General features: G+C 38.7%; 1 protein-coding gene across 6 annotated transcripts in view; it reads right to left on the bottom strand.

The window, feature by feature from the left end:
* Positions 1 to 18,503, bottom strand: part of LOC127388112 (uncharacterized) — a 229,116-nt gene that overhangs the window by 57,752 nt on the left and 152,861 nt on the right. For 5 of the 6 annotated variants that reach the window (XR_007890312.1, XM_051627173.1, XM_051627216.1 and 2 more), the window contains one exon: positions 3,847 to 3,900. Coding sequence is in view for 5 of the 6 variants with exons in the window: in XM_051627173.1 (XP_051483133.1) it covers positions 3,847 to 3,900 (54 nt within the window). In the remaining variant the exon portion in view is untranslated. Of the gene's footprint in view, positions 1 to 3,427; positions 3,483 to 3,846; positions 3,901 to 18,503 lie in introns of those variants that run through there. The other variant, XM_051627203.1, reaches the window with a different exon arrangement.

Genomic DNA, 18,503 nt, shown 5'->3' with positions numbered 1-18,503 from the left:
AAATTATTTCATCTGAATTGATTCTGTAGAAAGCTCACTCCAGTGCACAGAAAAAAACACATAGTTTTATACCAGCCTAGACTTCAAAATAATAATATAAAAACTGCCACATGGAATGAAACCTAAGCTCAGTATGTCCAGTACTGGGTCTCTGAGAGAGGCAGGACTAAGTATTTCAGAGGAGGTTTAAGTGAAACACAATTAATAGACAGTCATTGGTTTATTTTATTCAAGTTTGTGTATCTTTTGGTTTATAGTTTGTTTGTGAGCAGATCTCTGTATGTATCTGAAACCTGGGAGGAGAGTGATTAGCTGAATCCTGTGCTTTTTTTTTGAGCTTAACACTGGCAAACGGATTTGCTGTGAGAAAACAGCAAATCTGATTTTCACAGAATCACAGAATTTTTCTGGTTGGATAAGACCTTTTAGGTCATTGAGTCCAGCCATAACCTAACTCTACCAACTCAAGTGCTTAAACCACACCTATATGTCTTTTAAACACCTCCAGGGAAGGTGATTCAACCAACTCCATGGGCAGCCAATTCCACTGTTTTATCACTCTCAGTGAAGAAATTTCTTCTAGTATATAATATAAACTTCCCCTTGTGCAACTTGAGACCATTTTCTCTTGTCCTATCACTTGTTATTAGTGAGAAGACAACAACCCCCACCTCACTACAACCTCCTTTTGGATACCTGTAGGGAGCCACAAGGTCTCCCCTCAGCCTCCTGTCCTCCAGACTAAACATCCTCAGTTCCCTCAGCCCCCACTCATGTGACTTGTTCTCCAGACCCTTCACTAGGTTCTTTGCTCTTCTCTGGACTTGCTCCAGCACCTCAGTGTCCTTCTTCTAGTGAGGGGCCCAAAACTGAACATGTGCAGCCTCACCAGTGGCAAGTACAGGGGGATAATCACTTTCCTAGCCCTGCTGGCCATGCGATTTCTGATACAAACCAGGATGCCATTGACCTTCTTGGCCACCTGGGCACACTGCTGACTCATGTTCAGCTGGCTGTCGATCAACATCCTGAGGTCCTTCTCCTGTGGGCAGCTTTCCAGCCACTCTTCCCAAAACCTGCAGCGTTGCATGGGGTTGTTGTGACCCAAGTGCAGGACCTGGAACTTGGCCTTGTTGAACCTCTTAGAATTGGTCTCAGAGTGTCTCAGTTCCACTGTAGAGACCTCCTACCCTCAGGCAGATCAACACTCCTACCCAATTTAGAACTGTCAGCAAATTTACTGAGGGTGCACTCGATCTCCTCATCCAGATCCTTGATAAAGATATTAAACTGAACTGGCACAAACACTGAGACCCGGGGAGCACCGCTTGTGACTGGCAACCAACTGGTTTTAACTCCATTCACCATAACACTTTGAGCCTGGCCATTCAGCCATTTTTTTTCCAGTAAAGTGTACACCAGTTTAAGCCCTAGTTATCCAGTTTTTCCAGTAGAATGCTTTGGGAAACAGTGTCAAAGGCCTTACTAAGGTTCAGGTCAACAACATCCACAGCCTTTCCCTCATCCACTAAGTGGGTCACCTTGTCATAGAAGGAGGCCAGGTTTATCAGGCAGGACCTGCCTTTCATGAACCTTTCATGCTGATCAGGCCTGATCGCCTGCTTGTCCTGCACATGCTGCATAATGGCACTCAAGATGATCTGCTCCATAACCTTCCCCAGCACTGAGGTCCGACTGTTCTGTAGTTCCCTGGATTTGCCTTCTGACCCCTCTTGTAGATAGGGGTCACATTGGCCAATCTCCACTCAACTGGAATCTCCCTGCTTAGCCAGAACTGCTGGTAAATGATGGGAACTGGCTTGTTGAGCATTTCTGCCAGCTTCCTCAATACCCTTGAGTGTATCTCATCTGGTTCCATACACTTTGGAGTGTCTAAGTGCTGCAGCAGGTCATTAACCATCTCCTCTTGGAGTATGGGGGCTTCAAACTGCTCCCAGTGAAAGTTTCTTAAAATGTGCTCTATGTTTGCCAGCAACTTGATGTGCTATAATAATCCAAATTTGCTAAAATTTCTGAACATTCCAAAGAGATTCAAATACTGCTGAAGTACAAAAAACAACTGAATTAAATTCCATGCCACTTACCAGAGCTCTTCTGGTTTTAAAAATATTTTCCCCACAGTAGCTGCTTAGAGCTATTTCATATAGACCCCAAATTCACTCCTTGTAATGAAAATACTAGATGTCAACAGTAGCACACAAGTGCATGAAACGTAGATTTAAAATGAAGGAATTAAAAATTACCATTTTCATGTTGCATTTTCTCACAGTCACTAGGCAGTCATTCGGGCTTACAGCATCCTACCCCTCAAACACCAACAGAATAGAGGACTCATGAAAAACATTCATAATCTTGAAAATACTTTGATTCATGTTTTAAGTTAGTAGAGAGATGTGAAATATGCAAAATCAGCTCCTATTTCATTACGAGTAGAAAAGATCATTACTGTCCTCCATGTTGAGCTGCCCATCTACACACATCAACCAAACCCCTTAGCCCATCACAGACATGTTCATAAGGTGGGATCCAATTAATTCATGGAAGTGTACAGAATGCATACAAAGAAAGGAGTATCAAACTAAGATAGTCTGATTTCCAAAAGACAGCACTAGCTGAAGCCTACACCTGTTTTCTAAAGGAAAAAAAGGTTTTTGGGAACAGTGGGTTTGAAAATAATTTTCAGGAAAAGATCCAAAAAGAAGAAATTTATCCTTGGTGAACTGAGATCAAGAAAGCTTTTTAGGTATCCGCAGCACCACAGTAAAAGCCCAGTGATAAGAAGTTAGAATGATGAGACGATGGTAACAGACTACCTCATGTAAAATAAAGATGAAGTTAACAAATACTGATAAAGGGTTAGAGCTATGGAACAATTCAACATGGAACAAGAAGACTTAAATAGGAACACTATGCTCTTATTTTATTTATTTATTTTTTAAATTTAGTTACTTTAACCAGGGCTAAGTTTAGTCTATTGAAAGGCACAGGAACTTCCAAAATAAGATAAACCATATCTGTATACTATGAACAAAATATTCCATAAAGAACAGTATCTTTAATTAATTTTTCCCACCTTTTTCCATCATTAAGATCCATAACAGTTAGAGAGATGGCCAAAAAAGTGTTTTCTGCAAACTGTACCTACAGCATACAACAGCCAACCAAACTGTAATTCCAAAGGTAAAAGCCTACAAGCCAGCCTACCAACTTACGAACAGTAAGACTGCAAATTTGTGCTTTGTCTTGATGTTTTGGTACTCAGCAAACCAGATAATGAACTGCAATTTCATTATTTCATAATTTTATTTTGTTAACTTCAGATCTACAGAAATTATGTTTATAAATTTCCAAAGCCATCTCCACTTCCCAACAGCTGTTCTAGTGTTGCTGTACCAACATGTGGTGTTAAAACGCCATCACTGGAGTTCTCATCAGACAGTCCTGTTTGCAGTATCCAGACCCTGGTAGGTAGAGGGAGACTGATAGTACCCAGTAAAAGAAAAAAGCTCAGCTTGTAAGGCTTTAAAAACACACTAATAGCAATGCAAAGTGTGAGGAAACTAGGACAACAAGAGAAAAGAAAAAGGGAGAGAAAGAATAAAATTAAGCACATCTGGAAAATAAACTTTTCCAATTGAAAATTACAGAACCCCAGAAATTTGAACAGATTTTCTAAATTACAAACTGGCTACACTGTTTTGAGCATATTTATAATAGGTTTCGCAATTTTTCTGCAATAACACAGAACACCAATCTCTCAGTTATTTTTCCTAATGAGTGGAAAACATTTTTATGAAAACACTGTGTCTATGCATATTTACTTACCTGGTCAGTTAAACAAAATTCACTGGTCTGAGCAGAATGCATTGTAAAAGAAATCTGTAAATGAAAAAATAAAATAAACATAAATCAAAAGATGCTTAATCATAATTTATTTATCTCATATTTTTCACAAGAAATTAGTATCAAGTGCTCACTACTAATAGAAATTATAAGCAGCAAGATCATACTAAACAAAAAGCTTCTTAATATCTATTAGGTCACTGTTTTCTCACAAGAGTCCTGTGTGGCAGGATTATGTGTCTTTCAGGGCATTTGAATACACAGAGTTTGTTTACTTTCTATACTATTTCACATAAAAAAAGCATGAAAATAACATTATTAAGACAGTAACACGATTAATATAAATACCAGAAAATGTGGAATGTTAGCTTGTCTGTGCACCTTTCATTTCTGCAATGAGTATGGCACATGCTACAGTTGCTAATTGCTTAGTCACATAGTATTCTTCCATGGGAACTCTTCTTCAGTCTTTGTACAAACAGACATTCAAAGAGTTCGAGCACAACCTTTGTGTTAATTTCATTACTTAACATGTGGACTGGAGTGACATTCATGGTGTAGTAGTTAAATCCTGACAGAAAAAACACAGTAGTTTCGTATGGTCCATATACTCTAATCATGATTGCTTTGACTATGTTGCAAACACTGTGCAACTCAAGTTCACTGAATATTTTTAGAGGAATAGCATTTTTCCAGATTTATTCCTTGGTGCTAAGAGACGATCAAGCTGAAAAGTGAATACTTAATTTGGGTCACAGAGACTCCTTTTTTTCAGAGGACTCAGCATTTCACAGTACTTCACACATTCAAGGTACTGCTCACTACAACTGAAGTTGCAGACATAAATACCAAGCATTTTTGTGAAACAGGTGACAAACCGAGGTTATAAAAATGGGAAACACACAATTGCTGACTATCTCTAAAAACTTGATGCAACACATTTCACACATTGATGTGTGCAATAACTCAGAGAATTTAATTTTATTGTCCAGAGCTGTAATCAACTTTGTCATTAGACTCCTTTTTCTTGTCCTGAGATGGTCTAAGTCATCAGATACTTTCCAGTTTCTGTTTCTGAACAGAACTCTTGCTTACTTACACCTTCAGAGATGGCCCATGCAATCAGTGTAGATTGAGGACAGGATGGAGGGGAAAAAAAAAAAGAAGAAGAAAAAAGTGTGTGTTACCAAGTAAGGGAAGATTGCCACAGCACATTTTCTAGTGCTGTTTGACTTAACTGGTTTACCACTTCAATAATGTTATAATGCAGGTTTTCTTGATGAGTAACTGTCTATTTGAGGTGTTAGGAACACACAATATCTTCAGAAATTCTGTTCTGTAACATGATAGCTGTCACCCACAGCCACCAGCTCTGGTGCTGGAACATGTAGATGGACCTCCTTGAGATCAGTGAATAATGGATAGCATAATATGATTTCTGCAAACCAGCATGACAGAAAGGTTGTTTGTTAGTGTTTCACTAAATACCTGTTGACCACAAGGAAACTGATTAATATAGTTTCAGTCCTAGACTCTGGAAATGAAGTCATTTAAGGGGAAGTGTCATATGATGCCAATGAAAGACTCTTAAAAAGACTTTGATAACACAGAAAGACAGTTCTATCACCTCCTCCGTTCACATGAGACAGCAGTGCCCAACAAACCAGTCAGAAAACAAGCATTAATCCATAAACCGGGTTAATGACAGACAAGATGCAATTTGGTCATCTTGGCCATGTCTCAGAGTGGTCATGGACACGTATCCCTGCTGATGCAGGCATTGTTGCCAGTACTCCTGTACCAGTCAAAAGCTCTGAACATATGACTCTGCTCAGGGAAAAAAAAGGCACATTTTGCATCAGCAGCTCCACTTCCTTCAGTAATTATGTCACAGCCTCTTTCAGAACAAAAACTAACTCTCAGCCTTCCTTATTTCACTTCTCTCTGTATTATGAGAAATCAACTTAGATTTCTTACCTTCTAGTATATCACAAACAAGTATTATTCTCATTCTCACTGGAGGAACAGGCATAATGAAAAGTCTGATGGGGGAAGACAGGACTTTTATACATGACATAAAGTCCAAGCAGGAAATGAAGCACATTTCCCTTCTAGTTTGCAGAGTCTGCAAGACACAGTCACCAATTTTGTATTTTCAAACCAAGCTCGTATGATATAATACAAAAAGTATCAAGGTACCGAGGCAGTAATGAAAATCTAAAGATACAGTTTTACAGTCCCTTTTCAGAGAACTGTGTTGTTATTCTCTTTTTACCCTTTAAACATTTAATAGTAATCCTATTTTATGCATATTAATTTTAAGTCACTTATAATGAGATTTGCAAAGGTATTGATTTCAATGGGAGGTAAGGGCTGAATACCATTACATGGAGCCACAGCTTCCATCCTATTACATCTCTACATTTATTGTCTGCACACAAATAATTATAAAGGCGACATTATTCAAGAAAGAACTCAATAGCAAGAGAAAGTCCCAATTAACAAGGAATTCAATGCAATTATGGAACTTCGGAAGTGGCCTGGGGTTTTGTTTGCCTGCAAATCACTGGGGAAAGATGAAAAGGGAAGGGTTTGTTTCATTCCCATCTTCAAAGTATTATTTTCACTTCAGCTCTACTTTATTAATTTTTAAAACCTGAAGTATTAGGACTTCTCTAAAGTCATAGGTTAGGAACAAATATGCCATAACTTCCTTTCTGGGGGATCTTTATTTTGCAACATTATTAGCAGTGCTGGAATTAGCACTATCGATAGCTAAAAGCAACAAACTGGGGTTCTTGTCTATAGCTCTTGGATGTTTGTAGATAATTATACAGGCTTTTCTAACCCTAATCTTGTAGTCAGGTCAGCACAAATAATGCTGGAATGTACATTTTAATGCCTAAACTTCATTCTTCCAACTCCACACCCATTTCTGAAAAAAAAAGGAAAGAAAATAAGAACTGAGGGCCAATAGAAATGAGCACTGGCTAGTTAAGGTAAGGATTTTTTTAAGGACTTACAACTGTTTCATTTTACTATTATAGACTCAATTCTTTCCATAAAGAATGGCACTGTAAATTCTCCAGCTAACAATGTAAAGTCAACAGATAAAATAAGTCTATCAGTTTATATATCTGCCTAAAGAGCACCAAAAAAGTCAAAAGCTAGGGAGAATCACAGTGGAATAGCTTTATGATGGTGTCAAGGCATTTTAGGATAGCATGTATTTTGTTGTATTTTTATGGCCTTTTAAAGTATAATGCCGCAATCAGCTTCATACACCATCTTACACAAGCAAAACACTTGGCTGGTTACAAACACAATAATAAATGCATCCAGTGAACTTCAAGAATTGCAAATTCCTTCCTTCTAGCATGCAGCTGGTTTTACCCCTGTGTCAGCTATCAATGGCCCTCCATCTTGGAATCAGATTTCTGTTCTCAAGGTGGATTCAGATGTATTATGATGCTTTTCTCTGGGGGGTGGAGATTATTTTGAGCTTATTTTCTCAGATTTCATCCCTAACACTTTCCTAGAAAGAAACAAGTTGAACCAAATGAGTTCTCAGGGTAACCCCAGTGCTCCTAGGACACTGATGGCTCTACTCAGCATGCAGTGACACTAGGCAAATACACTAGTTTCTCCAGTTTCAACTTCCTGGGAGGGATAGCTGCCCCTACAGACACCATCAAGACAGAAGGAAAGAGCAACAGTTTGAAATGGACCTTAGACTGGCTGTCCTAATTAATTCTTCTGTGAAATAGAAACATGACTGACTAAAGTGGGGGATGTTTAGTCCTTGAAATGACTGGAGTAGGGCTGTAACTGAACACTACCAACAGAGAGAGGAGTCTCCAGTTAGGTAGCTGTGGAGATAGCCCTCCCTGTGGCAGCATCTGAGTGCCATGGAGGGACTATCACCACCCCAGCAATGAAGTCCTATATGCACAGATTCATTCCACTCAGAGGGCAAAACTCAGTTAGACTTATTTAAAATGTTTACAATAGAAGTAATGCAAGAAAACATGCAAAAGCTTGCACTATTCAGCAGGACACAATCCTACCCTCACAACTGAATCACAGCAAGTTTGTTAAACAAGACTGATTACGACCCCATTATGAAGCTAAAACAAAATGAAAGGCATATTACATAGCACAGTACCCCCCAGTATAAAGTAATCTAAAGAAGTGTTAAAGAAAATATTTGCATTTTTCAAAAAAAAGTATATTTCAGGGGGAAAGACTATATTGGAGATGGTGAGTAATAAATTTGTGTATGTAAGCATGCACAAATAGCCAACAGAATCCTATAAATGTTATTGAAAATACTGGAGTTCTTTAAACTTTAATGTTTTTTAAAAAATCCCTCTATTGTGATGCGTATTTCCAGCTGAATAGGGTTAATCTGAAAAGACTGAAAAGTCATATGTAACACAAAAAAACCTGAAGAAGTTATCTACCAGTAATTCAGATAAGACTAAAACTGAATTGGAGAATTTTGAGGGGAAAAACAGGTGCTGATGGCATTTTCTGCATTTAAAGTAAGTATATATGTACAGCTAAAATCATACTCTCTCAAGTGTTTCTGTGAACAAACTAGAGGTATTTTCTTATCTGACTTTTTTATTTTTTAATAATTAGTATTTTGTGGACAGCTCTGTCTCAGAAACGTAATACCAAAAATGAAACAAACACTGTTAAATTAATTGAACTTCAAGGTTCTTGCAAATGTTGACTGATCTGGGTGTGAGAACTTAACACTTCTCTCCCCAGTGACATCTGTTCTACTTTGTAAGGCTTCAAGTTCACTCCAGTTCTCAAATTAGGAGAGAAATTAGACTCAAATATTGTCTATGGTAATTGCAGTCAGATTCCTACAACACACAAGCAATGACCAATTTATCAAAACAAAGCTTACATAACTATTTTCATTTTGTTAGCAGTAGCTTCACTCACTGCTAAAAAAGGACAGTGTCTTTACAGTAAAAGTCATTTTCTCCTAAAGTAGCTAAAACAGGATTAATTTTTATATACTTACTAGGGACTGTATTGCACTTTGAGTCCCTTATAGTGGAAAAAGAGAAAAGGAAAAGCTCCAGTGCATCTAGAGGATGATCAGAAGGCACATCAACAATTCCCACACACTCATTGTACCCTGCAGCTCACTCATCAGGACAACTACTTTTTGGGTCATCTGGAGCACTGCAGTGTGGCACTTCAGCAAGATGACCATCCTGGGAGCCACCCAAGAAGCCTCTTTATTCCCCTTCAATAGGCAAACAGGAGATTTCTGCTTTCCTATTGCTCCCAGCAGCTTCTCCCAAAGTGTCTTCCTGTGGAGGTGAAATCCCACAACCACACCCAAAGCTTTGCAAAAGGCAAAGACATCCTACATATCTCTTCCAGACCCACAGTTAGGGACAAATACAACATGGTACTTCAACTTCTGTTTTGCTGAGTGACTTGACTGCTGTTTGTAGAAAACTTAGCATGACACTCACCCCTGTTATGAGCTGTCTTACATGGTAGAGCATTCAAACTCCACAAAACACTACACTTAGACTCCATACAGAATAAAGTTGAATGCATGGTTGGATATAGATTACTACACAGGGGTAATAGCTCACAAACTGATCTTAGATATTTCACTGTAGGTGCAGAACAATTCCATCATATCAGAAAACAGAAAAAAAAAAACAAACCAAACCAAAACTAACATATTCTGCTCAGTCCTGCCTTTCTTTTTGACTGAAGAAAAAAACCCCACAAACAAAACAAAACAAAACAAAACCCAACCCAAAGCAGTAAGCTTTTCACTAGCTATTTATCTAGAATAGTAACTTGGTTAAGATTTTTAGCACTATTTCAGTTAAGCTTTGCAATTTGTCATGTAACATTTTTTTACATACTGCATTAATAGAAAACTGCATTTCAAAGCTACAAGTTACATAACAATGGCTGCAAAGTGGAATCTGTTTTAACTCATAATAAGTATAATTAGCACAAAAGAAATTAATAATGTTCAATTTCAGGGCATCTTTAAAATGTTCCAGATGATTCATGCTTTCAATACTTAATTTGTATTTACCTAAATTCTTATTAAACAAAGTTTGTACAGGAACAGTACATAGTCCTGACAGCTAAACACCAAATTGCTCATTTTTAACTAGTGTGACTAAACAGGATAAAATTATATTCTGTCAGCTGTTCATCCCCTCAAACAAACCAAACAAAAACCTCAGCTAACAAACCTATCCAAATATAGTGTTACAGGAGGTGAGATGAGATGACATGTCTGTTCTTCATTTTTTTCTTATGAAACTGCATGGTCATAGCAAATAGAGAAAACAAAAGCACAAAACAAAGTAAAAATGCTAATCCCTGAGTTTCTCAAAGATAGTCTTCTATGAATATGTAATCTTCCCAATTGACTCTGAAACTTTCTGTATTACATTTTGTCCTGAAGATTATACTCCACCTTAGTATTTTGATATCTGTTCCTAAAACCTTGTTCATCCTTCCCAGAACAGCTTCAGTATTCCCAGTGCTTTCCCTTCTCTCATCCCTAGGTATTTTTCCACACAAGCCACATCTCCCACCCATAACTATTTTTATGTTAGGAATTTGTTGCCTACATGGCCAAACATTTACCTACAATGCACATTTCACTATCATGACTAAGTCAAAAGCCATGGTTTCATCACCCATGTGACAGCCTGGCTCACTGCATGCAGGCAGCCTGTGGTCTCTTTCTGGGGTCTGGTGCAGACAACTGAACCTAGTGGAATTTACAGCATCACCATGACCTTTAACCTTGAAAAAGCTGTCATCTCTGTAGCACTCTTCTCTAGTAACACAGACAGATTCCTCTGAGAGGTTTTTCAGCTGGAGACAAGTATTTTAATAACTATTATTCTGCTGATAATTCTAAATCAGAAATTTTCTTACACAAAATGGTTTTTTTAGCTGAAAACTGGAAATCTTGTAATTTTTAATGCTTCTGTGATCTTCCCTCTCTGCACAACTTCATTCAAAACACTGGTCTTTCACTAGTCAAATAAAATAAATTGACATCTCTATTCCAGTAGCCTCTACTATCATTCTCTCCAACTTCTCTTTTCCAACACATTCTCCTTCACTTTTTCCAGCTCCCCAGCTAGAGAAAACCCCTTCCGTTGTTATTTCCTATTGCCTTGTTTTTCTTCCATTTTTTTGTTCATGTCCCTGTATGTCTGACCTCCATGAAGAAGTCTCAATTCTATAAATATTCCCTCTTATAAAGTGCTTGTGTTGCTCTTCCACTGCTTCCTCTCTCAATGGAGAATTTGATACGGCAGCTTTCTCTTGTTCCCTGGCACCTCACTGGACCAAGCTTTTTGATGGTTTTCTTGTTAGGTCATGTCCAGCCACAACACAAAGCAGTGTCTTCCTCTAAGAAGCACCTTTTGTTTCTGACACAAGTGGAATTCAGTATACTGCTGATCTTTCAGTCCTCATAAGTGTGTTGGTTCCTCTGCCTTCCAAGAAAAGTGGAGCAAGTTATTAAGAAAGCGCTTGGTACGTGGAGACAGCATATTCACATTCCAGCCTAAACAGTGCTTTGAGGTACTTAGACAAGCTTCATTACTGAATAATCCAAGCACTTAAAAAGCTTTAGCTATTCATCCCCACAACAGCCTTGTAAGAGATCTCTATTTTTACCTGATGGGGAACTGAGGCATAGGAAAACTACTTAGGCTACTTAACTGTGTGATATCTGCTATAACTCAGGAAGCAAAGCTAAGTCTCTGATAACCCAGACTAGAATGCTAATCTACAGACTATTCCTCCCACTTCCTAAATGATAAGGATTCAGCAAATCTTATGTATGCGATTTTTTCCCCCTGTTGCCCTTGAAGTGATCTTTGCATAGATGAGCTAATTTGGCTGGCTTCAAGGCAAACAAATGGGGTGTCTTTCCTTCTCCACTCCCACTTTTAGCCAGAAAGTGTTTAGCCATTTGTGTTTTGCTGTGTGTAGCACTTTTAATTTTAGTCTTTGATACAATAATAATTCATGTCCCTATAGCTGTTACCAGATGCAGTTAAAGAAAAAACAACAGAAGAAAGGGGACAATAAAGGAACGTGTTGTGTGTGGTTTCTGCACAGAATTCCAAAGCAACTGCAAAATCTATGCTATTTACAGAAGCATCTCGTTTCCTCTAATTCTGAATGTCTTTTGCACTGGTTATAGCTGTGTGGTTTATTTTTATGTGAAAAAAAGGATTATTAATTTTCTATCATCTATCTTTCCATTTACATTTTACTTACTTAACAAAATATTTGCATTGACTCATCTCTCTGAGCTTAGATTTTTATCTGGAAATGTGGGAAAGGTTGGCTTGTCTACTGTGGATCCAAAGAGTATCTCAAACAGCAACTTACAAAAACCCAGCATATGTTTGGGATATACTAGCAGAGTGACATTAAACGAACTACAGATCCTGCAGTGGACTTAAGCCAAAATGAACCTCTGGTATACCAACACTTGAGACTACCTAGTCGTGTTTGTTTCTCTTGAAAAGCTTTCCTCCATTATGTTCCCTTGGACCTTCCCACCTTGTATCTTTGGACATCCTGCTGGCAGCTGATGTAATCAGTGGGGATGTAATCCCCACTGCAGCAGCCACTGTGCCCTACTTGTCACCTGAGTCAATCAGTCAAGGAAGATACACCAAGGATGTGGGGTTTGGTCTTTGATGACGTAACTTCCTCCACCACTGAAAATGTCAGATAATATCCAATATGGAGAGTTAAAAGAAAATAAAGTTCAATATTCAAGATCAGCTTCAGATAATGAGAAATAACTTTAAGGGGGGAGGAGAAAGGGGAGGAATGGACAATTTTCCTGTGCTATAAAGCCATCTTCCTCAGGAAAGTATAGTCTATCACCATTCTGTTCATAATCATTGCCAAAGGAGAGGAAAAAAAAAACACCAAACAACAAAATTCTAAGCATTACTCTATTCAGGACAATGATATCCACCTTATGACTGTACTGAAGACTGGGATTTTGCCCATGTGCCAAACAATTCTAGAGTCTGTTATCTATTTTGAAAAGACAGATCCACTATATAATGAAGAAACACTGCCTACACAATGATAGCAGACAGAGGTAGCCACTATGATTTTGTTAGTACAACTCCTCAGAGACAAAATCATTACAAATAATTACATGTATCAGACAGTTGAGTCTGCTGAAGTAGGGGTCAGGGACAGAGGAAAGAAGAGGAAAATCTGATTAAGAGGAAACACTGTTGTAAATCATGTGGCTGATGTAGACAAAAATCATAAATAAAAATTATTTCCAGTGGACAGGTAGAACTTTGGGAAATTAAATGGGGTTTTTTTGCCATTAAACAAAATTATCGCTTCCTAGGACCAAAATTGTACAACTTCTAGATCCCCAATTCTGTGAATTTCAAAACAAACCAAATATTGATTCTAAATAGCAGCAAATTTATTAAACAGCCTATCTGCTACAATCTGGATACCATACCCCATTAATTGATCAAGACAACATAAGTCTATTGTTTATATTCTTTAGGTTTCTAAAGGGAAGACAGAAAGAAACCTGGCTATGTAAAGTCGATGTAAACAACTTATACTGCACCTATATTGCTTGTTTGGTCCTGTCCCTGTAATAATAATAACATATAGTTTCTGCACAGGGGGAAATCTGAACATCTGTTATCTAGATCACTTTATAATTTATAATACACTAAAATTGCCAAGAATATTGAGAATAGCAGCTTAAATTAAGACAGAGGAATGGGAAGAAATGGCCAACTGTCTTCCTAAGTCATTTAATATGATCATGAAACTATGTTTGGATTAGTGTTGCAATATTACTGTAATGATCAAGTAAAAGCAAGTTTTGAGATCAATGAACTTCCATAAATCTTATAACAGCAAATATTCTATACTAGAAGCTATAGGAGCACTACAGCTACACTGCTGAGAATATGCTATAATGTTACAATGTACAGGTAAGTAAATTTTACCAATATACATTATCCCTTGATTCCATGAATACATTAAAGCCACAATGTCCACTTATGTATAAGAGTATATCTAGATGAAATTATCCCAACCTATGGATGTGTCCCAAGCTCGAACTTCTCATTTTGGCCACACTGAATTTAAAAAACAAACCAAACCAAAACAACTACAAAAAAACACATTCAAAACAAAGTCCTGTGTGCTATGAAGTCTGGCATGATCTTAAACCATAACAAGGCCCAGAATGAGTGTACGCATTCACAAGTACCAACAACACACTAACATTCAGCTTGATATATCATACAGATGGCAGTATTTTGCCACAGCAGGGAGAAGATCTTGGCAGGGAAGCACAGAAAATAATAAACACTCAAGTTTTTAGAATTGCATTTTCAGAAACTGGCCTCCATATTTGTAACATCTGAAGCTAGTCTGGAAATAAAGCCTTTAATTTCCTCTGTAACTGTTGCCAAGAAGGCAAGAAAACCTTGAAATCAGGAGAAGATGAATTAGACAGGCTGTAAGGTAAGGATTCGCAGCAGCTGGATGCTGAGGTGTCCTCCCACGGCAGTAGAGAAAACACTGAAGACGCGTTTACCTCTGCAAGGTCAAAAGCTCAGACTATCAAAAGTAAAACTTCACTAGCAAAATAAAAAAAACAATTACCCAACATATTTGTGAAGGTTAACACTATAGGATACTCAATCTTGCAACCTTCCCAAAGGCCTTCTAGCAGTAGAGTTCGCTTCTTTGGGAGTTAGCATTAGCCTTCCCAGACTCTATCTACCTACAAATCCATCCTAACATAGTCAAGGAAAAGACTGGATGACTCAAGACCAGCACCAATAAAAAGTTGGACCTCAGTTAGCAGAAACCTCACTTTGCTTCCAGTATGGCTCAAAAGTCACTCAGGAATGCAACAAAGAATAATTTTGTGCATTTCCATCCCTGTTCCACAGGGTAGGTGGAACTACAGGGGTAAGACTGGGCCATGGGACTGTCAGGGTGGTGTGGTGACCTCCCTCTCCAACTAGTCCATTCCCACAGCTCTCAGCCCGGTCCAGGTTGGGGATGGTGACAAGAGTCAGTAATGGCCCAGCCAGCCCCATCCATGGCTGCAGGTTCTGGGCCTGGCTGGGAAGGCAGCCTCAAAGACAGGATGGGTTGGGGTTGTGGTGGTGCCCAACTAGCTTTGCAGGGACCAGGGCTGGGCAAGGCCATAGTGTATTTAGGCCAGGGTCAAAATGCAGCTTTGAAGAGGAGGGTGAGCCTCACTGAGTTTTCTCACAGATCTCTTTAAGACTGGACACTCATGCCCTGAGCCAAGGCAGCTAAGCATCAGGTGAAGGTGGGGAAAAGACGTGCTCTGTGCCCCGGCACATATAACTGGTACTCATAGACATAAATGCAACACACATTACACCTCTTCTGGACATGCAGGCAGCAAATAAACATAGTGCTGGCTTTATTTATTGCCTCTGTGCCCTGGCCAGCCTCACAGAGCCCATGTAGGACAACAGTGGTTCACCCTCCTCTTCCAGTAGGAGGATTTACTCATCACAAATTTCCACTCCTCTTGGAAAAGAGGAGCCAGAAAGGATGGTGAGTCACCACCGTCTCCCAACAGTGCCCCTCTGGCCACAACACTGTGCCTCATCCTCCACAGAGGAGAACCAGTGAAATCCCACATGATGCCTGAGAGATTTTCACTTGCCAGTCTCTAAATCAACACTTAGCATGTAGAAGAAAGTAGACAACTGTGCACAGACGTGCAAGATTCTTAGCAAATATACAAACAAGGCTTTCAGACTTCTGTGGTTTTCATAGCAGTGCTCCTCAATCTATTGACCAAAAGCAGCTGATAGCCTTTAGGATATTGCAAGAGAGTCTCCAAAAATATTGTAAGAATTAAAACCTGAGAAGACAACATATACACATCCCTGCACACACAAGCCAGTGCACAAACAAGCGGGAAAAATAAACATCATAAAAAAAGCATCCAAAGATTTGCTTCATTTTTATCTATTGGTAAATAAAAACCACCGCACTGCCACTGAAGAGGAAAGTTCTTCTGTCTGTGTTCTCTGAAAGGTTCAGTAGTCTTTTGATTAAATAGGTTTTGGAATCACTAATAGAAAGCACCCATCACTGTAGCAGCTGAGCTCCCCCTGAGTAAATTAGATCTGCACTGTACAGCACAACTCAATTGAAAGGAGCTATTTGCTCTTCAACACATTCTTTAATGTTATTAAAAACAAAACAAAACAAAACCAAAACAACTTTGAGAGACTGAAATAATGTTCTATAACAAGCACGCTGCTGCGGGTAGTGGAAATATTTTATCACAAAGTGCTCTGGAAGATGTGTTGGGAGTTAGTCTTTCATAGGAGAAACTCCTTTACTGAGGATACTACTTTAGAATGCCAGCTTATCATTTCACATCATTTTTCTTTTCATTTCCTTGACCATGTTTAAATAGAGCCAGTCAAACGATCTCCTCAGCTCCTCGATTTTGACATCTTTATTCTCTATCTTTATCTTTTTATGCAGTTTTCTAGCTCCTGAGATAATAAGCATTACTGTTATGATAAGCAAGCTAGTTACTACCATGCATAAGCAATCTAGTCTTACTTTCCTTGTGACATATTTCACGTTAAGGAAGAAAGCTAAAGCTTACATTGCAGTCATAAAGCAATGGATTTTATATCCTGAATTTTTCCTCCTTGAGAGCTCTTCCCAACTGCCACTAGAGATAACTTCAGCTTCCAGCCTGCAAACTCTTCTAAAGAAAATCTGTCTGAACCCTGCCCATGAGGCAAATGTGCAGAGGAACCATGAGCAGGGGATACCACACTTAATAGGCTATGTAGATAACAAAGTGAAAAAGCAGTTGCTACTTTTTTTTGCAACACAGTGTCGAAGTCTACCTTAAAAAACTGCCCAAAGCTCATCAGAGATGGCTAAAATTCCAATAGTTTCTCCAGTGAATTGCTCAATACTTTTTTCCTTAATCTGCACTAGATGAGAGCTCTTTAAAAAATGAGCAAGCATGACTCATTTTTATGACCAATGCACCATTCGCAAAATGCTTTCCAACCAGATTGCAGTTCAAATAAGACATGTGTATTGTTGCAAAACAAAATATGCTGGCTGAACAGAATGTATTCATCTATATTAGTTTTTCTTTCTAAATCCAGCACACTGGGAGCTAAATTAATCTGCTGAGTGCTAAATTCATCTACTGAGAGCTACTGTAGATTCAGGAAAATGTTTTGAGTGCTGTAGCAAACAAGTCTCACTCACTCAGGAGCCCTCTGTGGGTTGTTGGTGTTTTAACCATTTTGTCTGCTTTCAAGCAAGCAAGCAGCTGATAGATGAGGAAAACGTTCATTGATTTGCAGTAGCAGCACCACAGCCAATCAGCCCTAGAATGAGGCACAATCATGAATCTCTCCAAATATGCATATTTATATGCAGCTGTCGAACCTCCAAGTCTCCAGTGATTACAAAGTGCTTGTGTAGCCACCAAGATGCACAATGCTATCCTGCAGCCTCCTCTCTCTCAGCTACAGTAGGGGAAGATGGAATATACAGAAACACATTTCATTTTCCCTAGCTAGGCTACCCGAGTAAAGTATATGTCCAACATGGGTATACTATAGTCTCATAAATTTTTAATCCAGAGGCATTTTCAAAGGCCTAAATCATTTAAAAGAAACAAAAATCTTGAAAAAATGTCTTTCCAGTAGGGTAGGCTGAGCTACAACAATACAGTAACACAGACAAGCTGCCCTGCCAGCAGTGTCAAAAAGCCCAATGGTATTGGGGAAAAGGCAAGAGAAAGAACCTTCCCTTGTACTAGCTACAGTGGTGATGCATGGGCAGCACACAGGGACGCACTATGGATCTTGTGAATGTAATTCCTTAAGTCAGAAATGGGTGACATGGGCTAGCAAGAGTAACACAGGGTTTCCTTTTGGCTTAGCAAACTTAGTAAAAAAGGAGTTGAAAGAAAGCCTGCAGCCTTTAATACAAGTGAGTGTGGCTACCTCTGGTCAGGCTCCTCACAGCTGGACTCACTGGCACATCCCCTTGAACAAAGTGGATCGTAGGAGCTCCCTTGGGTTACTAAGTTACACAGAAAAATTTACCTCCCAAGTTAAGCTGGATCTTGTTGCTCAGGAAAAGTCACCCTTGCAAAAAAGAGTGCACACAAAAGGCTGAAATCTAAAACCATTACAAGCCAAATCCACAAATAAAAATAATATCTTTATATTTTCTTAAAACTTCTTCAGTGAGTTGCTGGTAATGTTTGTGTTTGAAATACTTGCTTTGTTACTCCTTTGCAAGCAAGACACACTTAGAAAGGGGGGAAAAAAAGAATGGGATAGAGTATTTTCACATCCAATACTTACATTTGAAAAAGACTATAGTCAAGTTTCATTTATTGTCATAATCACATAAACTTTACTCCTACTATAAAAGTATTCTCATATTTTCAGTTTCACAGAATGATAGAAAAAGACTTCCACCAAGTGCCAAAAAGAAATCTCCTTGGCAGTATATATAGGCTAAATAAAACTGCTAATCTGAGA

This window comes from Apus apus, chromosome 1, assembly GCF_020740795.1.
Source record: "Apus apus isolate bApuApu2 chromosome 1, bApuApu2.pri.cur, whole genome shotgun sequence".
In the NCBI taxonomy this organism is placed as follows: Eukaryota; Metazoa; Chordata; class Aves; order Apodiformes; family Apodidae; genus Apus; species Apus apus.
The sequence above is the reverse complement of the archived record's forward strand: the minus strand, read 5'-3'. Positions and strand labels throughout refer to the sequence as shown.